A 27614-nucleotide genomic window follows, 5' to 3' on the forward strand; every position below is an offset into this window, starting at 1 on the left:
TTGTTCCTGGGTAATTTCTTAGTTTTGACAGTTATATAGTTATGTAAGATGCGAACATAAGGGCAAGCTGAGTAAAGTGTATACAGGAACTGTACTATTTTTGTAACTCTTCTATAAATCTAAAATTATCTCAAGATTTAAAAAATTATAGGCAACAACAAAAAAACTAGCAAATTAAAAATAAATAGGCCTTCAGCTGCCAAAATTTCTTGATATAATTCAAGACTTAATTTTTAAAAACATCATTAGAAATCAATATATGTTGCTTACCTAACATTACAGTCACTTTATTGCTCTATAAAATTCAGTTCTTAAAATCATCAGACTGCATATAACAATAATGAGGCTTGCGACACACACACACACACACACACGCACACAAAATCAACTGCATTATTATGAGGCTGCTTCTCTAACTTAGTAAAAAAATAATACAAAAATAGTTGGTTATAGTTGAGCTATCAAGTAGGTATCACATTTCTATAGATCAGGAAGTCGAACAAAACGAAAACTGATGTTACTGATAAGTTACCAATGACTGTATCTGAGAAATCCAAATTACATGCAGACAGAAGAAAATTAGTTACAAAAACCATTACATTACATTGTACTAAAATTTTTGCAATGTTTTAAACATTTTCAATCATGCAACAGTAATAAAGATCACGATAAATTTTATAAAGGAACTGATGGAAACGCAACAGGATTTAACATATTATACAACTCAAACTGCAGTTGTGTAATACATCCAATTCCCCCAAATTTATCAATGCATTATGAAATTGAAATGTACACTATTCCCCCAAATCTCCTCCTCCGGCCCCATTCCAATCAATTACCTCACCTATAAACCTTTCCATTTAACCTTTTAAATCAGATTTGATGGGCCTATAATCTACAGGATAATTTCAGAACAGATAACAAATACAGTCATGTGCTCAATCTTCAGGTATATTCCTTTCAAAAAGTATTTGAACTGCTGCAATTGTCTATGAAAATTCAAGTCTAAGAAACCGAGAAAACTGATAGTCAAGAATCTGATCTAGATAATTCTATAAACTATAATATTAATGTTAATAATCTGCGTGTCCACACTTTTAAAGAAGGATTTCTTATTTGAGAAATGTTACTCAAGGGGTCTCTGAAAGGAAAGTTGTATGACTACTGCTTTCTGATGTAAAACAGTTAGATGATCCTAAATATTTACCCAATTGGCTAACAAGTTTACAGTTGAGCATTTTAAAAAAATATTCAAAGCCACAGAAGTAATTTTGGAAATAAAATTGTGCATAAGACACATACAGATTTCCTCTTATAATGGAACATCCAAAATAAATCTATCCTAACAAAGCAGAAAAAAACCATTTAATTAACAATTTGAAATCAAATACAATGGGAAGTGCTTCTGTTAAAATCATCAACCAAAATTAATGAAGGCAAAAGAATACTGTCTCAAAAAATACTGAATTAATTTATGTTAATATTGCAATAATGAACACATGCCAGATATAAATTCAGGTTACCAATTAGGTTGAAACAAACTTTAGAGCTGTTTTACAAGAGAAATAAATGTACTTCATAATAAAAGCACAGCAGTGTCTAAAAAAAATTTGATACATTTATCACAAGATACAAAATTCCTTAACCATTAATAACAGCACAGTAAAAGATTCTTGGTAACTTTTTAAAAGGCTTGATTTAACATGCCAGGAAAATTATTTTTCTATTAAGATGCATTTATGTAAATTGGATTGAGGTCAGTTTTACACCTGGAATTAACAACCCCCAGCAGAAGTACCAGCTGCAAATAATGCTTATTTACATTATATATAACTTAACTGTATGTTAAACTATGCAACTGTTGGTGCCAGTCTGCTTATAAAGGCAATGCTCTGGAGACAAAGTCTTCTCACAAACAGCGGGCAAGCAGGTTTCATTATTATATGTTCAACAATAATCCTTAGCTCATTAAACAAGGTCCTGCAAGATAAAATAGTTTTCCTTCAGAAACACAAGGGAAAAAGCAACATAATGCAAAGCAAATGCTGATGAAGGAATTTCCCACAGCCATTAAAGAATTTGAGGAAGTATTCATCAAGAAATCACTAGAATGCATTGACTGTAGGGAATATACAAAATAAAATTCTCAAAATCAACACCTGCCTTTTCTGGGAGGAAAAGTTCATGTAACAAAAGCATTTAATAAATGGCTATCTCCGAGGACTAAGATTAGGGATGACTTATATCGTTTTTTACAGTAGAGTCACATCATTTTCACATTTAACTTAGACAAATTCCACTAGTTCTAAAAAAGAGAGCAAGAAAGTGAAAATTACATAATACGGGCAATCCTACTTTTTCCTTAAAATGAACATACTGCCTCTCAGAGCTTCCATCTGTAAACCAGGCATATGTACTTCATGGAGTCAGTCAGGTTTAAATGAGATACATAAAAGACACTCAATGAATGTTACTTCCCAGTTGGATCATTCCACTGATGAAACTGGCGCTTGTTTGCCTTCAGATTAAAGCCCAGTTCCTTAACATCCAACGTCCTTCAGAATCTGGTCTCAGTTTTCTGCTTCATTTCCTGCCACTCTCTGCCATGACACCTATGTTTCAGTTATGTTGCATGTTTGTGACCAAAACATGTTGCAGACTTTGCCTTTGGCGTAACTGTCTGTGCTCGTAGCCTACAAAGTACTGTTACATACTGTGCACATCATGTACATTGTACAGGCTAGTAGGCACAAAATCGTGTATCTTGTACTGTAACTTATAAGTGATTTGAAGGATCATCATCAAAGGTAATTTTGACTGTTCACGATTTTCACCTTATGTGCTCACTCATCCTGGATGAAGGCACAACTCCCGCTCTCCCTTTCCGCATTCTCCGTTATTTTTATGGTGAGGGAAAAGCAGTAATGTACTATTTTTTAATAGGATGTAATATGGTCTCACACAAAGAAGGAAATTTGGAAAGATGCACATTTATCCAAAAACCTGCCCTTCTTCTTCTTCTACCTCCTATCTCTGTGACAGCTCCATTACGTATAACTCTCTTAGGTTTCCAGGCCAAAAACATGTAGGTCTTCTTTATCTCATTCTTCTTCCCCAGACCCTAAGCTCCTACACTCCTAAATATCTTTCAAAGGTATCCTTTTTCCTTTACCAGTAAATTAGTTCAGGCTCCAGACTTCTCTAACAGTCTCAAAATTGTTCTTTTTCTCCTCTTGATGCGTCTGCAATCCATCTTCTGGAATGGTATTTCTAAGTCAGAATTCATCACATTCTCAACCTCTCAGTATGAACTTCAAATGCTCTTCCTACCTTCAAATAAAATTCAAACCTTTTCATAATATAGGAGGTCTGACAATTAAGTTTGCAAACTTGTTGCAACGATGTTGCTAACCTTTTTTTTGATATCAGAGGGATTATTCATTATGAATTTGTACCAACTGGACAAACAGTTACCAAGTTTACTAGTTGGAAGTGCTGAAAAGGCGGCATGAAAAAGTTAAGATGACCTGAACTTTTCACCAACAATTCATGGCTCTTGCATCACAACAATGCACCAGCTCACACAGCACTGTCTGTGAAGGAGTTTTTGGCCAGTAAACAAATAACTGTATTGGAACACCCTCCCTATCTCCTGATCTGGCTCCCAATGACTTCTTTCTTTACCCAAACGTAAAGGAAATATTGAAAGGAAGACATTTTCATGACATTCAGGACATCAAGGGTAATACGACGACAGCTCTGATGGCCATTCCAGAAAAAGAATCCCAAAATTGCTTTGAAGGGTGGACTAGGCGCTGGCATTGGTGCATAGCTTCCCAAGGGGAGCACTTCGAAGGTGACCGTAGTGACATTCAGCAATGAGGTATGTAGCACTTTTTCTAGATGAGTTCACGAACTCAACTGTCAGACCTCGTACTACTCTCTACCTTCCTCGGCACGGATCTTTATCACTTCCCTATAAGCTTCTCCTCAGCTCAAGCAACATGTAATTACTGTTGTGCCAAGCACTTTCAGGCACCCATGTGCGAGAACTCAGACTTCAAAGGTTTGGTTTGTATTATCACCTCCGTGAGTTCTCATCTGTCTCCCTCCGCTCTCCGCACGTTCACAGTACACTCATACTCACACTGCCTTCCACAGCTGTCTAACTGGCTTAGCTCTGAGTCCCCAGAAAACAGGTATTTCAATACTACAAAAACTTGCTATCACAAACACACAATCACTGTCTTCTGAATAAACGTGTAATGAGTATAGCTAGAAGGCACACTGAAAATACTCTCCATCCAACCCTCTCAGGTTACAGATGAGGCTTAAAGAGGTCAATGACTTGCCAAAGTCACATGACTAGTTCTTTTCTCCTCGGCTCTGTCCCTGACAGACCCGTATCTAGACAGGCCACAGTTCCTTTGGAGCAGCACTGACAACAGAACTTGCAGTGAGGATGGAAATGTTTATCTTTGCTGTCCAATACAGTGGCCATCAGCCACGCATGGCTTTTGAGCACCTGAAATGGGATGAGTGCGACTCAGGAACTGAGTTTTAAATTTCATGAATTTTAATTAATTTAAATTTAAATGATCAAATGCAGCTAGTGGCTGTCGTATGACACAGCACAGCTCTAGATAATCTACACTAGACATCTACAAAGTAGTGATACCAACTTGGAAATAAATAACAAGTGAAAATGGTACAAACTGGCGATACAGACTGTCTCAAAACCATTAACAAAAAAGGCAGTGTAGAAAATGTAATTTTATAGCCTGTATATCAGTATTTGTAAGCTCATGTATTCTCCATTACCTTTTCACTGTTTTGATTAAAATATGTGCTTATGTGTCATCTATGAAGAAACTTACTAGCATGTATTTGTGTTATTTTCATCCATTGCTATCCTTTCATTTTTATTCCAATGGACACGTCTAAATTTCTATTTGTCCTGATCTTATTTAAGGAGATGTGGAGAAAACTTGAGAAGAGGGTATAAAGAAGCAAAAAAAGACAAATCTGCTGATGAAAAATGGATGCCAAGGCCGGGGAGCAAGTGTCTGAAATGAATACATGGACAAGAAAGAAAAGGGGCAAAAAACTCACGGAATCAAGTAAAACTGAAGGTTTTTTGTAATTAGGGATTAATTAAGAACTGATAGCGAAAGTAAGCAAGCTCTATTTTAGGAAATAGACATTATCTAAAAAAGCATAAAGCCCCTCAAAGAAGAATCGGAATGATAGAAAAAGGAAAATAAACTATTAGGAACCTAATAGAATTTAAGCATTTTTAAAAACATTACTTCATTTCACCCCCCCAGAAGGAGGTTTTCTCCTTTACCAATGAAGAAATTAAAATTTAAATAATTTGCCTAAAGTCACACACCTAGCAAGTGATGGGACAGCATTCAAATTCAGTTTTTACTTTGTGTGTGAAACTACAATAGAGATCATGCTAATATAACTCACTGGATTTCTGGCTGACTTCTACTACATGGTAAATTTATTTTAAACTGGAAAAACAAAAACTTAGTATCAGAGTAACATATTTAAGAGGCTATTAAAAACAGCTATCATTTTAGTTTTACTCTAACTTTTGAGATCAGCATGCATAATTTACTGTAAAACAATTTAAGCTTCCATTCCTGGACACTGCAGTAATTTACTAAAATATTCTTCTTCCTTAGTTTTCAAATCCAAAATATTCTGCAAAAGGCTATCAGAAAATACTATGATCATGTCAACACCATCATTCCCGTACATCTGAAAGATAAATTCCAAACTCCCTACCCTGAAACTCAAGATATTTTAGGATATGACTCCAATATACCTTTTTAATTGTCACTCCAACCACCCATCATTCAGAATTTTCGTTATGGTCAAATAGGTCTACTCAATGCCCCTTAAACATGGCTTGTACCTTCTTGCCTCTGAACTTGTACTCCTTACGGTCTTAATACCTAAAATGCTTTTACCTATTCTCATTGACTATTCAAAAGCTTTACTCCTTCCAGAACAAATCAAATTCTCTAGTTTGTGAAACTTTCCTGAATTCTATCTTCTGGCTCAATTATTTCTGCCTCCTGCGAACTACAGTACTGATATGATTCAAGTAAACATGACAATTCATCATATGTTGACTTGTGAATACTGTATCTTAAACTATTGTTTTCTTATTTTATTTTTTGACATGTATTTTGCTTCCTCAACTAGGAAAGTTCCTTAAGAGTGGGACTTACATCTTACACATACTTAAATTCCTTATATTTCAGTAGTCTTTTAGAGGCGATCAAGATACCTCCAGTCTGTTTCTGAAAAGAAATACAACCACCTCCTCACCAGCCCTAGGTAGTTCCAAGGCCTAGAATGTAAGTGTACGAAAACATCCCTTGCCTATAAATTCTAACATAAAAGCCAAATAACTTAGAAGTTACAAATACTATACGTGTATTTACAATACTCTTAACAAATAAAGCAAATTTAAAGTAATCACCAGCTTACCGACAATAAGGATTTCTTCGAGATGAATATCGAAGAGTGAGAAATCTATAGTATATAAAAGGCTGGAGCAAACTTCCTTGACCACTGAAATAAACAAATACAAAGGTAAAGAATACACATTATCATTTCATATACATACTCTCAAAACTTGAAGGCAATAACTGAGAATATGTGTCTTCATTCATCAAATGGTCACAGTAATAGCTATCATATCTAAATCCAAGTTATTCTTAAAAAGGAAAGAATGTATATGATTGGTAAAGAGTAAAATGTTACTGTTTAAATTTTTATGAACATGTATTCATGCATATATTACTTTTCAAATTTTTAAAAGCTACTAAATAAATCAGAAAATATATATATCCTTCCATAATTACTAATTGATAATCAAGTTTTAAAACTTTATAACGTATTAAAATAAAAACTGGTTCATTTTATATATACGACTAAATAAAACCACTTAAAAAAAATCACACAGGCTCACTTGTAAATTTACATAGCTTATTCTAATTATTTTTCTTGGTTAAAAAGCACAATTATATTAATAATACCCAAGAGTCATACCATGTTTCCCCGAAAAGAAGACCTAGCCAGACAATCAGCTCTAATGAGTCTTTGGAGCAAAAATATAAGACCCGGTCTTATTTTACTATTTATATAAGACAAGTAAAATAAGACCAGGTCTTATATTAGACTGGGTATAATATAATATATAATACCAGGCAGAATAGAATAGAATAGAATAGAATAGAATAGAATAGAATAGAATACAATACAATACAATACAATACAATACAATACAATACAATACAATACCGGGCCTTATATTAATTTTTGCTCCAAAAGACGCATTAGAGCTGACTGTCCGGCTAGGTCTTATTTTCGGGGAAACACAGTATATATGTTTATGAAATTCTAAGTCTGTAATTCTTTCCTAGGAAAAACTATCTGGATTAAGATATTCACTGAAATAACTACAAATAAAATACAGCTAGGTAGCAGGGCTAAGTAAATTATATTGTTTTTATTTGATGGCCTTAGTATGCAAGTATTTAAAATCTTGATTACGAAACCTATACAGCAACTTTGAAGCAGAATACAAAACTATACATATTACTATATTGTCTTTTTTTGAGGAAATATATTAAGATGCTAAATGTTTCTTAGGTTAATTTTTTAGCCTTTTCTTCTAAATTGTGTTATTACTTTCATAATAAAAATAACGTACATGATTACAAACTTAACACAAAATGTTACATCCATTTTCCCAAAAAAAATCACGTGACAAATCTTTAACTTTTTATTTATTTTTTTAATTTAAGGAGGGCGCAGCTCACGGTGGCCCATGCAGGATCAAACTGACAACCTTGGTGTTATCAGCACCATGCTCTAACCAACTAACTGACCACCCCAAATCTTTTTCAACTTTTTAAATGGAAAAATACACGAAGTACAGAAAATATGGATAGAAAATATTCAATGAAAATCAAATTTCCCATCATCCAAGTTCAAGACCTTCCTCAAAGTTATAATACCGTCTCTAACATATCCTTCCAGAAATTTATATACACAAGCATATATAGTGACTAACACTAATAAAGCGCACACATTATATAATTCCTTTAATCCATTTAACAATTCTAGGAGGGAAACGGTATTATCATTTCCATTTTAAGATGAAGAAACTGAGGCAGAAACATACATATGCCCTCAAATGCATAAACATATCCCAAAATATAAATGCAGTTTTAAACAAACTTTTAAACTTAATTATATCTTGGAAATTATCCCCTACCACAGCACACAAATTTACCCCCTTCTCCTTACAGCTTCAAATATACCATTGTATGCATGTACTATTAAGCTCTCTACTAATGAATAAATAAAGCTACTATGATCATTCTCTTATCTGCGCATAAGTACATGTATAAGGGAAAACCATACTTTATATTCATTTTTAAATACAGAGTTTTAAACATTATTGCTACAAAACAACTTAATAAAACCTTCTAATACGAGGAAGTGCTTCTACCATGAAAGGTATCATTCAAAGAATAATGGGGCCGGCCTGGTCGCTCAGGCGGTTGGAGCTCCGTGCTCCTAACTCCGAAGGCTGCCGGTTCGATTCCCACATGGGCCAGTGGGCTCTCAACCACAAGGCTGCCGGTTCGACTCTGACCCCCTGCAACTAGCAATGGCTACTGGACCTGGAGCTGAGCTGCGCCCTCCACAACTAAGACGGAAAGAACAACAACTTGAAGCTGAATGGCACCCTCCACAACTAAGATTGAAAGGAAAACAACTTGACTTGGAAAAAAGGCCTGGAAGTACACACTGTTACCCAGTAAAATTGTTAAAAAAAAAAAAAGAATAATGACTAAACTGTTTTTATTTTTATAATTTGTGTTATATTCAATACTTACAGCTTTAACAGCTTTTCCTATTAGGGATTTAATTAAACTTCATAACCTTAATTTTTTAGAATAACAACATTATTTCTGTATTTAAATATTTCTGGTAAATTCTCATCTCCTTTATAGTAATCCAATCCTGAAAATTAAAATCACTTTGTACATAATAAGTGTTTAAGTAAAACATTAAGTAGCACAACTGAATTATGTACCAGTAGTCAAAACTTGGCGCTCCAACAAAATATTCACTGCAGTTTCCAAAATGAAGTTTTTGTTTTAAGTGTGCATAGCATCTCAGCATTTCATTATAATTATCTTAAGCTGATTCAAGAGAATAAATTATTTTGCTTATTAAACAGAACGTGGAGGTTTAGATATATGCAGATATCAATTATCTTCATATAAAGAACTAGTTTGGGTATCTACATTTTAACTTTCATCTAGTTACATGAAACAAGTCACAGAACCTGGTGTGACCCAAGACCAGGATTAGATGACCCAAAAAACACAAGACTGAGTAAGAAAGTAAGAGGGCAAAAAAAAATTCCCTTTACTAATTAATCTGGTCAAGTGTCTGGTCAGGATCACAAAAGAGAGAGACGAACTAACTTTTAGGGTGCAAGTTTTAGAGCGGAATAACAGACAAATACAGCCGCTTCAAATCCTACATTCAACATTCATCTGGAAGGATTTTAGGCAATTATTTATTTTGACTACTGCTAGTTTTTTAAATGTGGAACATCAAGGCTCAGAAGGCTAAGTTAATGGCCAAATCAACTAGAATCCTGGTCCCTAACACCCAGTAAGAACTATTCCCACTGCATCATTCCAGAACTTAATTCAGGTTATACTATCTATTTGGGACCCCAACACTTAAGCATTATGTGGTGATCCTGGAGTTTTCAGAGGAAAATATTACTTAAAAGAATGGAACACATGCATTTAGGAGGCAATCTGTAAAACTCTTACTAGCTTGAAGACAGACAGCTAAAGAAAGGAGTAACTGTCAGATATATCACAATAAAAACCTTAGGCAATGAACATTAAAATGAAGTATTTCATAAACAAAAAAAAATTTTTTTACAAATTAGTGAGATTATGGAAAACAGGTAATACAGACCTTTTAGATGACAATCTGGCATGGTCTATTAAATATAAAATGTACCTAGCTTAGACTCAGCAAAATAAATTTGGGTGCTTATGTTAGAGGAAACACTGGCAAAGAAAGTGTAAGCAAACAGGTAAAAAGATGTTTGCTGCATCCATATTTAGAAAAGTAAATATCTGGCAACAAAAGCACACCAACAGGGAAATGAGGAACACAGCCAATAAATGAAACAAATCAGAACTCTGCATGTCAACATAAGTAGGTCACAAAAACATATTGTACGAGTGAAAAAGATGCAAACAACTGATGAATTATGATTACTTTGTGATGTAAAACAGAAACTAAACAAATAAACAAAACCCCACACCCATAATAATATAATTTTCTATAATAATTTTAAAATAATAATATTTTCTATATATCTGCATAAGTATTTTTAAGGACTACCGTACAGTCATGTACATATTATCCAACCCCTTACCTCTGAGAAGGAGAGGACAAAATTACTACTAGGATTCATAGTCAAATGATATTTTTGCTTTTATCTGTAGTGTCCTATTACTTGTGAAATTAAAAATTGAAAAGGCAATAATCCGGGTAGAAATGTAGTTTTAAAACTTAAATGCAAGAATATCAATAAAGAGTTCAATGCTCTACTTTTCTAATATTCTAATTTTGTTTAAAAAGGCTTTCTTTGTTCATGCATTACTTCTAGAATTAAGATACAAACAAACTATGGAGGTGGAAGTAAGCAACTATTAATACCAGACCACAATTTTTCAAATTTTTCTCTAGTATAAGAAAAATCATCTCAGTAATAGAAGAGTGGACTAAACTAGACTTTCCAAGATTCTTTCAAAGGCAGTAATTCTGAAATTAATTTTTAAAATGTTAAATGATAAATCACAAAGAATGATAAATAAGACACGTTATTAGATTTACTATAATGTCTCAGGTTCTCCACTAAAAAGTTAAAAGATAATCGCTAAAATCCATCCAGCTCTGTGTATCAGTATCTACTTCAACAGATTTAAGCAGGATAACATTTGAGTTAATATATTTATTATGCTAACTTAGTCATCAGCCTTCCAAAACAAATTTATTTTTATTCTTACCTAAAAAGCATAAAAACTGTAGCAGGCATCAAGAATATTTCATGACAAGCAATGAATTTCAGAATATTCTGTTGATTAGCACTTAATTTATCCAAGACAGATCTTAGCAGAGGTAAACTATTTGAACCCTTTGCCTAAAATATAAAAAAACAAACGTTAGAAATAACATTTCTGATTACGCAATTATTTCCATTTTGTTAGATACAGCATATCTAACAGGTGATACAACCAAAAGACAATGATTTGGAAATGATGATATGAAAGTGCAGAAACTATTTAAGGCCAAAAGTTAATGTATTTTCCTACTTTACTGTATTTTGTGTATTTGAAGAGCCAAAAAGAAAAACAGCTTTAAACAAATCCTTGTCATTCTTAGATACCTCATTTTTCTTAAAAAAAATTAGATTTATTTCACGAAAAAATGGTAGTTATTTCTCCCTGACCATAACAAAACCTGACTACTCAGCAAAACAGTTAAAGTATCTGTGACTCCTTAGCTAACTAAAGGTAGAAATTAAGAGTCCAATTGCTGCTGTGATCAAAGAACTACAGGGATTAAGAAAAAGGCCAACATAAGGCAAATTGGGGTATTTTTAACTCAACTTTCAGTGCATCTGCAGTCAAACTGCCTGGCACACTAAAGTTAGGCTTAATGTTCCAACCCACAAATAAAAAATTTTAGGAAAGTAGTAGTTCTGAATATATTAGTGTAAAAGAAATTCAGTATACTCTACTTACTTGGTATGTTAGAATTAAATATTAACAGAACGAGATCTCTGTCAACTTATCAAACCTAAAAGATACAATTTTTTAAGATAAAAGACCTATTTCAAACTTCAGAAATTCCTCTGAGAACTGGAGGATAATTTTAAATACAATTTTTAATCTACAAAATATATTATTTTGTGAAATGTAAACAACAAAATATTCCAAACTTAAAACTTTCAAATCACTAAATAATTTACAAGTTTGTAAAGAATAAAGGAACTTTTTGTGACAAATTCCAAAATGTCTTAGAAACCAAATTCATGTCAACTATCAAAAAAAAACACAGGAGTCAAAAAAAAAAAGAAAAAAAAGTATAGTTTTACTTACATCAAGGATCTTTTTTGTGTATGTGGCAGCATGAAGCAAAGAGAATAACAAAACTGGGAAAATACTCACTGAAGAAAACAATTAAGGAAAACATTTAAAATTCATTAAGTACTTTGTAAAACAGGTTAAGTATTATATCCAAATATACATATCTGAAATGGCATCTGCAAGAATGAGTTCAGTGATAATTTTTTTTGGAGTGTTGCAAGGATTATTAAATACATCTAATCAGTATATACTGGCAATAGGTGCTCAAAAAATTCCAGTTTCCTCCTATTCTCTTTTCCTTAAGACTTATTATCTAAAAAGGTAATAGTCTTAAAGATATATTTTATTGTGCTTTCCATATGTATAGTTGTATGATAAATATTTAAGAACTCTTAAGAGCAGCACTTCTCAAAGCACAAAATACTTTCCACAGGGGGGAAAACAATTAATTAAAACAATTAAGTTTAGGAAACACTAGTAACTCTTAGTCTCACAATGCACATTAGCATATCAAAGGCACTGTAGTAAAGAAACCTACTTACCATTTAACCTAGTGCTTCCCAAACAGTAAACACCAGACCCCTTCCCCATCCCTCACCCCCCTTTTAGAATACCTATTATCCCACAACACACTTCTGAAATGTGTAAACATACAAATTCTAAATAACTTATTTAATTCTCATTAGCTCCAGAGATTATCTAAGTGTCCTTATTTTCTACTCTATCCATGGCAAATACTTTTATTTATTTATAATTTTTAATTTTTATTTATTAATTATCCCATTCCCTGCTTAAATAAGTTATTTCTTAATGAATTTCCATTTGTTTTTAGCTCACTGGGAGTTAGAGTTGAGGATTTCTCCTTTTTTAAAGCAAGACATCTGGGTGCTTTCTCAAAGATGTGCATAAAATGAAAGAAAATTTTAAATATTAAAATAAGTCCTGCATAGGCTTGTGCTTTGAATTGGAATTTTAAAATATCCACTGCTAACAGAGAAGCTTGCAAGAGGCAAGAACAAAGACACAAAGCTTTAAATTCCCACACCAGCTCTTCAAAGTTTAGATTTCACATTTTAGAGTCAGAAATTCTTACATTAAATGTATCTTAATTCATATGAAGTGCTAATAAACCAACCAACTCAGGCTTCAAGGAATGCACTCATTACTGAATCCTTCCTGAAGCAAAAATAACAGATCTACACACACAGCAGGCAATTTCATCCTCAAAAAGGTACAAAAGGATACTTGTAACAGGGTAGGAATTGACAAAGATGAGTGAATACAACAGGTAGTGGCAGCTGTCCTCTAACAAAGCCTGGGCCAGGAAGGCTCTGCTTAACTGGAAGTGCGGTAATCTTTGGTGCAGCCTCAGAGCACTGGTAAGAGCATTTGCCAGCAAAGCACGTTGATAAAAGCTTGCTGCTTCATGTAACCTGCGAATTACCAGAGGAGAGGTTATCGTTGAGACATAAACAACTCCCTCTTCCTCCTTTGTGAATTGCATCATAATTGCACAACACCTAAATTACTTGTTAATAGAAAAAAATTACTTGAACCTATACCTTCTTAGAAGCATCACTTTATATATACACCCAATTGAATTTTACAAAGCAGTCATTCTTTTTGTTAAGTTAAAAAGTCAAAAATGCAAAAACCACGAGCTCATCTTATCCCCACCCATCTATTTTTGCTCAGATTTTCAATGTGATGTTAGTTTTCACAAAGAACGTAATATAAAATAAACCTCCAGTTAGTAACATTATTAGGTTAATAATGTCTTAAGGATGAGACTTCTTTTATTTATTCCTGAATCCCTTACAGTTTAAGTCTACCACCTAAAGGATATTCCATAAAAACTGAACAATTAAAATCAAACAGAAATACATACAATACCTACCCAAGAAGAGGCAGAACAAACAAAACAGAGCAGTACACTGTGAACAAGCGAGAAAGCCACATTGCTGTGTCCAGTTTATTGGTCATCATGAATTGCTAAATTTAAAAAGAAAAAGACTGCAGTAAACATAGGCTGCAAATTATGTTTTTAAGGATGCAGATCATGTAGTTTTATTCCGATTCAAAATGTATTAATGACGCTGTAACAATTTTTTTTTAAGATCATTAAGAGAAATCTTTTCAAGTAACTGTTTCATGTAACAAGTCCAAACACCTTTATAGCTTTGATGTACAGAAAGTACTTACATATATCAGTTGACATTTAAAGAAATAAAAAGGCTAATTAGGAGAGAAAAATTTGCACTGAAATTTAACTACAATTATCCTTCAACGCTTTAATACTGGCTTCATCTATTTCAGAAGAATGTTAAATAAAAACTGCTCTCAAGAGAACCACGATGCCTGTTCTTAGAAAAATCTCAAATTCAAATAGGTAGGTCTCAGATCTAAATAAAAAGGCATTACACAAAGCCAGTTTGGATTAAATATACCTTACAAAAGTAGATGTAAAGCCATGGTAAAAATCACTCACTACCAAAATCATTAGCCTATGAATTATTTGCCTATGTACACAGAAGGGCTTAGCATACCCTAGGTGCTCAAAATATGGCTGTCAGGTGTTAAAAGGCACCTGCCCATCTGATTTTATGACTTTCTCCTCCCCCCTGAAGTTCCCCAAGTCTTACCTGGTTTCAGTGGCTCTAGATTAAGCATATACCACTTTCTGCTCCATTTTTGCTCATTCTATCTGTTCCTTTGCAGCTTTTTGCCAACAGCTTTGTCCATCACCACTAACTCAGTAACTTAAAATCTGTTTTCTCACTCAAAATTATCTTATATTCAAATTCTAAAGTAGCTTTCACGTTTTTGACAGGATCTACATAAATAATTTTTACATCAAGACCTAATACAAACATACGTGGGTATATAAACAAAAGTTTCACAAAACAATACTTCTCCTTACTGTGACAGATTTTGATATTTCGTATTCTAGTTAGTTTTAGAAATACTTAGTGTTTCCCCTAAACTGGTTTCAAAACTCACTAATGGGTCTTAACCTGGAATCTGAAACACTAATCTAACGAATCTAAATTAAGTTTTGAAAGAAGCTACAAAAAAACTTCTGGAAAAGAATGCAAGTACATTTTAAAATTCAAGGATGTTTTATTGCATGTCTTTTTAACAGTATGCAGTGTATTTCAGAAATATACCTCCGGTTCATTCTATCCAACTATACTGCTGACTCCTCTAAATTTAAATGATCACCAGTAGTCAAGCGGAAAGATGAATCTAGCTCACTGTGCTCAATTTCTCTACCAATATTCAGACTCTATACCATACCCTGAAATTTTAGAACACCTTCTTTAAAGCCTATCTGCTTAGGGAGCTCACTGTGTGATAAATCATTGAGCTATGCATTCCATTTTATACACGTTTATGTATGTGTATTTTACCACATAATAGAAAAGGTTTCAAAAGGTGTATTAGTGGTTTAAATTTTAAGAGTGAACTACCCAACCACATTACAAATAATCCAGGCCAAAAAAAAAAAAAAAGTCAATAAATCTTTGGGTGAAAAATTCTTCACATAGTCTCAAAGTATCATGTCATAGAATACTTTTTAGTAACAAAGGCAAAAAAAGTATCTTTACAATGGAGAATCTGGTGGATACAACCTTAACCAAATAATCAAACTTAGTATCTCCAGGGATGGGATTATCAACATAAAATACTTCCTGATATATACAATGCACTGAGGACAACATATCACTTATGTAATATTTCTGCCACTATGTTTAACTTGAATCTAGGCATGGGAGGGAGGCAATCAGACAACTCCAATTTGAGGAGTATTCTGCAAAACAACAGCTCTGGACTCTTGAAAGACAAAAATAGGGGAAGGGAACTGTTCCAGACTAAAAGAGACTGAAGGCCAGTAAAGGCAATGCATTCTTTTTGACTGAATCCTGGATGAGGAGGAAGCACCTTTAAAGGACAATTGAGGAAATCTGAATATGAATTGCATATTAGGTTATAACATACATTAATGTTAAATTTTCCAAATTTAACTGCAAAAATTGCAGTGATGGCTTCCTTGTAGTCATGTAGAATACTGAAGTATTTATGGGTTTACCATGCTGATGTATGCAACTCTCTAATGGTTCAGCAAAATTAAGGAAAAAAGGTGTGTAAATAAATAGATATGTTGCAAAATACTTAAAAGAAAAAAGTGACTCGCTCAGTCGCATACTCATAGTGTTTAAAATGAGAGGGCATTAATGCTTTGGGTACACATACTTAGTAAGCAGCAGATCTGCATCTCAGGAATAATAAAATTTATGAAGGCGTAACAATACTTTTCTTCGTAAATAAGTAACGACAAAATGACGAAAGGGGAAAAAAAAAAAAAGACCGCTCTCCTCCCTTTGCGGAGTTTCTACATAATGGCATAAAATGGGCATAAACGTTCTCTGTCAGCACACGTGTGGAATGAGGCGTGTTATGGCACAACCTCAGGTGGCATCTGCAACCTTGGGACCCAGGACAGAGACCATGAGGTGGAAGAGGCAAGAAGGCCCAATTTCCATGGCCACCTGCTCCAGGCAGGCCCGCTAATTGGCCTGTGGTCCTTTCCGAAAAAGAAACTTGTAGCTCCCCCTACATCTTCGCTCACAACCTCCCCTCTCCCCACACGCCCGGCCCCATCTCAATCACTAATCTCACTCCTGAAGAAAGCTTCTGGAACGCTTCAGACCCGACTTGCAACACTTCCTGCTCCTTCCTAACTCTTGCAAATCAAGCCAGACCACCCTGCCGGCTCACTTACCACTGCGCCCGCCCCTTGGGGGCCGTTTGGAGCCGTATCCGCCATGGGGGACACACACAGCGTCAGGGTCGCTGCAATCGGGAAGGGAAAAGTGAGATGAGAGGTCAGAGCCCGGGCCACGGCTCGGGTAACCGGCTTCCCTGCCCCGTACCACTTGCCCGGCGCGCCCTGCGGGAACTCCAACCCTCTACAGAGTCAAGTTCTCCCCAGCACCAGTGCAGCCGGCTCCCCCGGATACACCTGCCCGCAGTAGCCGGGAAATACCTGTCAGGCACGGCCAAGACCAAAGCTGGGTTTCTAGAAAGACCGGCGCGAAGGCGGAGCTTCGGAACAAGACCCAACAGAGCGGACCTAATGCCGCCGGCGCCCAGTTATTGCCGGCCCGGAAGTGCCCTTTCACTTCCGTGGGGAAGAGGCGGGAAGAAGAGGGGAATCCAGGAGCCCGGGCCCTGCCACATGACGGGAAATGTAGTTTTTCTCGTTTCGGCCTCACCTGGCATACACACCTATTGGCCCTGTAAGCTAAGAAGCCAGACAGACGAAGCGACTTTTTTCTCATCTCCGGCTCACAGATGGTCCTCCCTGCCAGTATCCAACTACGAAATCTTTCTACTCCCTAATATAGAAGTCTCAGTAACGTCTTCTTAGCTGTTTTCCTCCAGGGATTCACTAACCCCTATGGTTCTGCTTTTAAAATTAATTCTTTCACCAGGCACATAATGAGGCCTGCTACGTGACATGCCCAAACTTGGCACGGAGGATAAAAAGATAAATATGACACAGACTGCAGGAGAGATAGACAAGTAAACTGAAACCACAGAAGAGTGTTTGTGTCAGACGGGCCTCACGGAGCAATAAGAGGGGACCTGAATCAAGGGTCTGGAAATTTACCTGCGAAAGGTAATTCTGGCCCTAAGTTTTGAGGACCAAAGAGAAGTTGGCTAAATGGAGGAAGGTATTCCAGACAGCAGCACAAAATGCATGAAGCAACAGGACAGTCAGGGGACTAGATCAGGAGGACCAGAATGAAGGTGCCAGTGGGGGAGATTGTGAAAGATTTTGTGCTGAGAGGATCTAAACTTGACCCTGAATCCAGGAAGCCATGGTACAATTTTAAGCAGAAGTGTGACAGCATGAGATTTTGAAGATCATTAAGGCCACCAGAGGGAGGGTGATCAGTGGGGCAAACTAAAAGCAGGAGACCAATTGGGAGGCCATCACATACATGTAGGAGAGAAATGATGAGATTCTGAACGGGGGCAATGTTGTAGTAGAAGAGAAGAGGAAAGATGACTTGAAGAGCCATCCAAGATTTGATGACTGACTGGGTATGGGTGTGCTGGAAAGGGAAGGTCATCTTCTGAGACCTAGAGAAGGAGTTAGAAGACCACTGGATTGAGAAAAAATTGGGGGAGGGAGAGAGGAAGCTGACTAGAGATACACAGGAAAGCTGGTAACCCACTTGAAAACCATGGACCTGTAATACTCTGACTCTCTCAGGGTGTGACTTTTCTGCCAGTATCCATGGGCAGTCCAGATGCCAGTCAGCTGTAGCTGACAAGTCAAATGATGCTCTCTTGAAGCCGTGTAAACTTCTGTTTTTCTAAGACCACTGCCCAAGTTCAGACCCTCAGAATCTCCAGCCTGAATTACTATCCTTCTAGCTGAGGTAAAATGCCACATCCTCTGTACTCCTCACGTATCATTTATTCCATATTTTTACAGCACTTATCACTCTCTGACATTTCTTATCATTATTTGTATACCTACCAGGTGTGTGTGTGTGTGTGTGTGTGTGTGTGTGTGTGTGTGTCTACGCTTGGGCTGCCATAACACTATACTACAGACTGGGTAGCTTAAACAACAAAAATTTATTTCTCACGGTTCTGGAGGCTGGGAAATTCAAGAACAAGATGTCAGCAGGTAGATTTTATTCTGAGGCCTCTTCTCTTGTCTTGCAGGTGGCTGCCTTTCCACGATGTGCTCACATGGCTTTTCCTGGGTGAGTGCATGTGTGCGGAAAGAGAGGGAGAGATAGATCTTTCTTCCTTTTTTAAAAAGGCCAGTCAGTCCTATCAGACTAGCGTCCCTTATAACCTCAAATACTCTTAATTACTGCCTAAAGAACTTATCTCCAAACATAGTCACAGTTGGGGTGAGGGCTGCAACATATCAATTTTGAAGGGATGAAAGTGTGTGTGTGTGTGTGTGTGTGTGTGTGTGTGTGTGTTTGTGTGTGTTTTACTGATTTAAAGGATCTTCTCACACAATACTTTTGATTTTTGCTGAACTGTTGTATCCATAGCAACATATGGTTGCAATTGATGAACCAGTGTAATTCAATGAATATTGCTTGATATTTTTGGTAAGGAATGAGATAAAAGTGAAACAACTAAGACATATGTTGAAACCACTCTTTCAACATTAATGTGATTAACTTCTTTGCCTAACTGAATAATAATTTTTGAATACTGAAAGGATATTTACTCAATTTTGAGATGCTATTCACAATGTAACAGCTACAGACATAAACCACTTTTAAGTTTAATTTGCGTTAACATTCTCTCCATCTAAACAATCTACTAAACAATAAATCTAGCCAGGGATTGTAGTGTTTGCTGATATTTCCATGATTTAAATGCTCCCACCATGACCCATTTCTTACTAACATAATGTCACTGAACGTGGAGTTGGGAAGAGATGTGCATAACATACCATTATATATTTCCGTGGTGTACATACGATAGATGTAAATAACCTCAAGAGCATAGATAATGGTAAGATGTAGTAAAAATAATTAGGAAGTAATGAGTTTTTGAATATTTGTTACCTGTTTTTAATATAACTTATTGTAAATTTATACAACTTAATTTTTAATAATGGCTGTGCATAACAACCAGCTCACAGAATTCTTAAAAACTTATCAGCTCTTGCAAGCCAGTATGAGCTGGTTCCAGCATATCACTATGTGCCTTTGTTCATGATATTCTCCCACCCCTTCCCTCCACTTCCTTTAGGTATCTGAATTCTCCTTAAACTTTAATGCCCACTCAGTCCTACTGTCCAGTGACACTACTGCTGACCTCTCCTTTTCCCATCAGAAAAATCCCCCATTGAGACCCCTGAATATATTCCTATTCTATTAAGGCACTTATTTAATCCTCTCGAATTATAATTTGATGATTTTATATTCTTATCAAAGGTCTTAAGTTTCAGGAAGGAAACATGAGAAACTGTTAACAATGGCGAGTAGAAGAGGGTGGAAGACTTTTGGTTGATAGTCTTATATACGAAATTTATAATTTAAAATTTTAAACTATTCAATTAAAAAATAAATGCATTAAGAATAGTCCAAAAATAAGACTGATAATAGACTTTTCAATAGATGCTAAAACCATTGGGTGAAATGTTGATTAGTGTATAATATTGACACAGTGCCAAAGTATCACTCCAGAGATTTTTTTTATTAAAATGTTTTTAAATTGGGGAATATTGGGGAACAGTGTGTTTCTCCAGGGCGCATCAGCTCCAAGTTGTTGTACTTCAATCTAGTTGTGGAGGGTGCAGCTCAGCTCCAAGTCTAGTCGCCGTTTTCAATCTTATTTGCAGGGGGTTCAGCCCATCATCCCAAATGGGAATTGAACCAGCAATCTTGTTGTTAAGAGGTCGCACTCTAACCAACTGAGCCATCCAGCCACCCCTCCGGCAGCTCAGCGACAGCTAGTTGTCTTCAATCTAGTTGTGGAGGGCACAGCTCATTGGCCCATGTGGGAATCGAACCAGCAGCCCTGTTGTTCAGAGCTCACACTCTAACCAACTGAGCCATCCAGCTTCCCCCAGAGATTTTTTAAAAACTAATTTAAAAAGAAAACATGCAACATTGAAGTTAAAAGCTTAACCAAGAGATCAAATTTAGCATCACGAACATAATGGGTTATCCTGACACTGTCTCCTGATGTGATATAACACAATATTCACCACATTCCCTATGAGAAAATCTTGGCAGAATATTTACTCTGAACTAGTCAAGCCATTCTAGACCTAACTTCCAATTTACAGAAAATTTGAAGCAACAGAGTAACAAACAGAACAATGCCATGAGACAAAAATCAAAATGCAGGGCTTTCTATAAAATAATTGGCCTGGACTCTTAAAAAGTATTATAAAAGGCAGGAGAGCAATTTCAAATTTTAAAAAATGTACAAAGTCATAACGACCAAGTACATGGTTTAATTGTCTAGAATCTAGATTAAGAAACAGCAATACAAGAAATTTGGGGAATAATTATAGAGATTTGATTATGGTATGGATATTAGTTGAAATTGCTAATTTTTTTGAGGGGTATGTGACTTAGAGGTGAAGCTTCAGGATGTCTGCAACTTACATTCAAAAGTTTTAGCAAAAACTAAATGTATCTAGGTAGATGGATGACAAAACAAAAGCAAGTGTAGCCAAATATCAATAATTGTTTAATCAATATGAAAGATGAGTATTCGTTCTATTATTCTCTGATCTCATCTCTGTTTAAATCTTCCATATTAAAAAGTTTAGAAGACAGAAGGACTTTTATTAAAGCATTGTAATGCCTTCTGAGTTTTAAAATGCCAAATATCATATAGTAATTTATTATCAAGTATTATATTTAATAATCAATATACTGACAATTCAATTCAGTCCTCCAATGCTGTTGAAAACAAATAATTGAAGGTGAACATAGCAAAATATGACACTTTGGTATAAGGATTATTTTAAGCTGAAGGCAATTGAGAAGAAGCAGAGATGAGAAAAGCTCTCTGCTTTCCCCCTATTTGCCCAAGAACAGGACATAAATTTGTAAAGTTGGTCCCCTCCTCTTTTTACCAGAGTGACAAAAGCTACCCTTTATATCAAACTAAAAAGTTTTTTCACAGCAAAGGAAACCATCAATAAAACAAAAAGGGATCCTACTGAATGGGAAAAGATATTTGCCAATGATATATCTGATAAGGGATTAATATCACAAATCTATGAAAAACTCACTCAACTCAACTCCAAAAAAACAAACGATCCAATTAAAAAATGGGCAGAGGACTTGAAGAGACATTTTACTAAAAAGGACATACAGATGGCAAACAGACATATGAAGAAATGCTCAACCTCACTAATCATCAGAGAAATGCAAATAAAAACCACAATGAGATACCACCTCACCCCAGTCAAAATGGCTATCATCAATAAATCAACAAACAAGTGCTGGCGCGGATGTGGAGAAAAGGGAACGCTTGTGCACTGTTGGTGGGATTGCAGATTGGTGCAGCCACTATGGAAAACAGTATGGAGGTATCTCAAAAATCTGAAAATGGAACTACCCTATGATCCAATAATTCCACTCCTAGGTATCTATCCGGAGAAATCCAAAACTCCAATTCAAAAATCTTTATGCACTCCTATGTTTATTGCAGCACTATACACAATAGCCAAGACATGGAAACAACCGAAATGCCCATCGGTAGATGACTGGATTAAGAAACTGTGGTACATTTATACAATGGAGTATTACGCAGCCATAAAGAAGAAAGAAATCTTACCATTTGCAACAACATGGATGGACCTAGAGAACATTATGTTAAGCGAAATAAGTCAGACAGAGAAAGATAAGTACCATACGATCTCACTTATATGCGGAATCTAAAGAAAAGAATAAGTGAATGAACTAATCAGAAACAGTTTTGGAGACAAAGAGGAAAAACTGAGGGTTGCTAGATGGGCCGGGGAGTGGGGGTAAAGGGGAAGGTGAGGGGATTATAAAACAATCAGTAACCACAAGATGGCCACGGGGTTTTGAAAATTAATCTGGGGAACGTAATTTAGTGGTTACCAGAGGGTAAGGGGGTTGGGGGGTGGGAGATGAGGGTAAGGGGGATCAAATATATGGTGATGGAAGGGGAGCTGACTCTGGGTGGTGAACACACAATGTAATTTATAGATGATGTGATACAGAATTGTACACCTGAAATCTATGTAAGTTTACTAACAATTGTCCCCCCAATAAATTAAAAAAAAAAAAGTTACCCTTATCAGTCTAGCGATGGCACCAAAGCAAATTACATAACAATTTTCCTAACTGGGCCTTACCTTCCATTAGTGCTATAGATTTGCCTTCCCACAATATTCCACCCTAGAAACTCAAAGTCCTTTTCCTTTGTCTTGTCACTTCTTAAAAATTTATTGTTCTTTCACTAAGATGCTACGTAAGCCCAAATTCCACCACCCCTTTGTATTACTCCTTGCTGGGTGCTCTCCTATATATGCATCAGGCACATGTTAATAAACTTCGGTTTATTTTTCTCTTGTTGCTGTCTTTTGTCAGTCTAATTTACAGGACCCAGCCAATGAACCTAAGATAGAGAGAAAAGAACATTTTCTTCTCCTACAAAAGTCACCTGGATTGCAAAGGGATTTGTTATACAGTTATTAGAGTCATATATTTTCTCAACATCTAGCCTGATATTCCAAGTAGTTCTTTTGTTTGGTGCCCCGGAAAATTTGACAGCTACAAAGATTTAGAACATTGAGTAGGATGTTTTTCAAAATGTGAAAAGGGAGGAGGGAAAGAACCAGTGTGACATGAAAGTTATGGTTTGGTTCATTCCATTAAAAATATCAGTGCCATTTCATCTTTTAGAATATCTTTTTGTACTCCCAAGGGTACATATGTCACAGAAGGTAATCTTTTGCCATATTTACTTTAGATTTTTTCTTTTTAGAAAACAATACATATACTGTTGAAATCCATCCCCATTCCTAACTGTTACTGTATTCTTTCTGTTCATGTTTTTATACTTGTTACATACGTATTTATTACCTATGTACATGCACAGTAAACTATATACAGTATAGTTTTGTATCCTTTTACATTTTTAATAGATGGCACCATACCTCATACATCCTCTTGCAACCTACTTTTTTCAGTCAACATGGTGTTTAAGATGTATACACATTAGTACACCTAGGTTTACTTCATTTATTCTAGCTATCCTATAGTATTCTATTTTCGAATTACCAAAATGAATGTTATCTTAGTGATGGACATTTAGTTTTTCACCTTTAAAATCAATACTACAGTGAGCAGCTTTGCATGAGAGTTTATTTGGAGTAAATATTTAGAAATGAAATGGGTAGGCCATAGGCTGTTTTCAACTTTGCATATTCAGATAATTGTAAATTTACTCCCCAAGTGGTTGTGCTTAGTGTATGAAAATATCCCTAACCCCTGCCAACGTGTTATTTTTAGTTTTTATAAATCTTATGTGTTTGACATAGTATATTATTAGTGTTTTAATTTGCATTTCCCTGAGTAGCAGTGAGGTTGAACAACTTCTCAGAATTTTATTATTGGCCATTCAGGTTTTCTCTTCTGTTGCCTCTTTTTCTGTTGTGTTGTCTTTTATTATTCTCCATTATTATTGGTTTGTGGGAGTTTTAAAATGTTACATTTAAAAATTATATTTTTATAATATTCCTTTGTTATGAGTTGAAAAATGTCCTTTCCTTTTCAAAGCTGAATAAGAATACTAACTGAATATTATGGGGTGGGGAGGATGGAGGAACAATCTGTCCCGCAACCTTGGAACCCATGCTGAACTACAGACTGCTGGGCCATGGCTCCATGAAGCTGCCAAATGAAGATAAATGAAAAGGGGGCACAAACCAGGTTGCTTTCCAAATGGTTCATGGTTTGCTTTCCTGATTTATGAAAGATGATACTCCCCATTAAAACTCTTTTTAATAGTTTGACTTCATTTTGCTGACTGAATCACCTAAATCATATTCTAATAATTGAGTTATTTTGATTTCATTCTTTTTGCTTCTCCTGCATTCTCAGATGTGCTGAAGATAAAAAGGACCACCGAGGTAGGCCTACAATGGAGGTTCTAGAAAGGTTTCAAAGAAGCAATAATTTGTTTTCAATGGATACAAATTAGGAATAACAACTTATCAGATTTGTGCTATATTTATTCTTACAAATGAGGCTCATTTTTAGTCGCAGCTACATTTTCCTCTTCTGTTGTCACGCTCTAGAGCCTAAGTGTCTTAAAGGCAGACTATATTTTCTCCCATTTCTGTATCATTCCAACCAGGCTTTAAACAAAACTGCAAATGCTGAGGTGGATTCCAAGATAGTGTTTCAGGCAGTTTAGGGACAGAATAAGATACATCACGGTCATAGTAGAACTTGAAGCCACTTTGCCAAGATATTGGTTTCTGTAAGAGCTTTCAGTGGTTAGTGTTAACTATTGAATGCAGTGATTATCCTTTTTCTTCTGCAAGAAGTATTGTGAATAGCTTTGTTTTATATTATGTTTAACGTATGGATAGTATTTAATCCCCCTTCCTTTTGTTGTTTTTGTTTAGCAATTGGGATTTATCTCCCCTCCTCAGGCTCCCCCACCCCCAAAGTGTATTTCTTTACTTCCTTCCAGGATCAGTCTGTTTGGTTGCAGTTAAATTAATCAAACATGGAAGCTGTTAGACTGAGGTGGTTCTAATACCTTATCAGCCTATGTAAGCCAACAAAAACCTAAGCCTATAAATGCCTCAAGGTTAAGAAAGCAAAACCTAAGGACAACGAATCACAAACAGCCGACTAGTCTTTTCCAAATAAGGCAAATAAAGTTTAAATTATAGGCAACCGATTGCCTTGCTTTGCTTCTGCCTTTCCTCTATAAAAGTCGTTCCCCTTGCTCCTCTCAGTGGAGTACTTCTAACCACTTCTGGTTTGGTGGTACCTGATTTGAATTTATTTTTGCTCAGATAAACTCTTAAAAATTTTCATATGCCTTTGTTTATCTTTTAACAGTAGTGAGATAACTTATCAAATACACATGATTGTCTTGGGACTCTCTTGGTGGCAAATAACAGAAATTAAGTCCAAACAGACTTATGAGGGAAAAGGGGCAAAATCACTGACTACTTTGAGAAGACCAGAGGTAGTTAATCGTATAAAAGGTGAGGCTGGACTTAAGAGTACAAATGACATCAAAAGAATCCGTGTTCTCATTTCTACTTCCCTCTGAGTTGATTTCATTGTCAAGCTGATTCTGCCTTAACTCCAGTCTTCTATAGTCTACCAGGTTAGCAAGACCAGCCCCTAGAAAGTGCCTCTTGCTTGATACTTTCAAGTAATGACCCAAGTTGATTCTCAGTGGGTCAAACCTGGTTCCATAAATTCTTACACCTATCATTGAGACAGATGGGCCAGGCTTGGGTCATTCACGCACTCCTGTCTGAATGGAGTAGTACGAGGAGTACATGTGGAATCAGCTTCATCTGAAACTCTAAGTGTTGCTAGGAAAAGAATGAGGTATGGATGCCAGGAAAGCAAAAAACAATGTAATTCCATTTTAATTTTCATTTTTTATCTGATGCTTTTTATACTTTTGCTTTTTTTCAGTATCTATCAATCAATTTCTACTTGATAAGAGTTTCCATAGGATGAGGGTCAAGCCCTAAGTGTCACCCAGCTTATATTAATTAAAGGAAAGAGAATTCGGCTGTAACACGAACCCTGAAGATGAAGCAGTTGGATACCAAGAGGCTATTACTCCTTTTGGCTAGAAATTGGCTGATGGAGCAAGAATTGATTCCAGTGTTATTGATGATTTGGCTCTCCCAAGTTTTCAAGGGAGATTCTACTGACCCATCAAGTCATCAATTTGCTCATTTCTGCTTCCATCAGAGATTAATGATCCTGTGGTTGGATAGGGCATCTTTGTAATTGCTAAGTGCTAAGTCATTCATCTCATTAGGAATACATTCCAACTTTTATTTGCTGCCTGAAAAGTAAGCTCCATAAGCTCTGCTGATATAGCATGAGTATGAGGTCTTAATTGTGTGTGTGTGCATACCTCTGACTAGGCTATTTGAAAACTTGTAGTTAACTGATAGCAATGCAACTAAGTCTTATCTATTATGTTAGAGTTCTACTGCTGCTTTAAAAACTAACCACAAATTTGGTGACTTAAAACAACACAAATGTATTATCTTACAATTATGGAGGCCAGAAATACCACACAGGTCTCTCTGGCTCAAAATATCTGCAGGGATCTCCTTTTTTTTTCCCTGGAGGGTATAAGGGAAAATGCATTTCCTTACCTTTTCCAGCTTTTAGAGTTCACAAAAAGGGGGTTAGACCCCTTTTTTCCGTCCTCAAAGCCAGCAATCTTGCATTTTTCTGACCATCCTTCCATGGTCACAGCTCCCTCGAACTCGCTTCTGCTTACCCTCTTCCACTGTTAAGGACCCTTGTGATTACATTCGGCACACATGGATAATCTCTCTATAATAAAATCAGCTGATCAGCAATCTTAACTCCATCTGTAACCTCAATTCCCCTTAGCCATGTAACCTAACATATTTACAGGTCCTGAGGAGTAGGATGTGAACATCTTGGAGATGGGGAGAAGGAGGCATCATTCTGTTTTCCTCATCTATAGACATGCAAATAAATTCTGCCTGGTGACTTTGAATTGACTTCTTTATCCACTCACTTCTATAGAAAAATCCAGTTTTGCTTCCATTTGTAAATTCATTTCAACATTCCTTTACTTCAGATAAATTTGTAGTTC

At 35.8% G+C, this 27614-nt stretch overlaps 1 protein-coding gene across 1 annotated transcript; it reads right to left on the bottom strand.

Annotated features, from left to right (window-relative positions):
- Positions 1–1273: 1273 nt before the first annotated feature.
- TMEM33 (transmembrane protein 33) lies at positions 1274–17390 on the bottom strand. The gene is made up of 8 exons (XM_033105649.1): positions 17272–17390; positions 17008–17078; positions 14122–14216; positions 13470–13657; positions 12237–12304; positions 11142–11275; positions 6508–6591; positions 1274–1980 (listed from the first exon to the last, which is right to left on the bottom strand). Exons 2-8 carry the CDS (start codon positions 17050–17052, stop codon positions 1851–1853), a joined length of 744 nt encoding a protein of 247 aa, XP_032961540.1. The 5' UTR covers positions 17053–17078; positions 17272–17390; the 3' UTR covers positions 1274–1850.
- Positions 17391–27614: the final 10224 nt, after the last annotated feature.

Source organism: Rhinolophus ferrumequinum, chromosome 5, assembly GCF_004115265.2.
Source record: "Rhinolophus ferrumequinum isolate MPI-CBG mRhiFer1 chromosome 5, mRhiFer1_v1.p, whole genome shotgun sequence".
NCBI classification, from domain to species: domain Eukaryota; kingdom Metazoa; phylum Chordata; class Mammalia; order Chiroptera; family Rhinolophidae; genus Rhinolophus; species Rhinolophus ferrumequinum.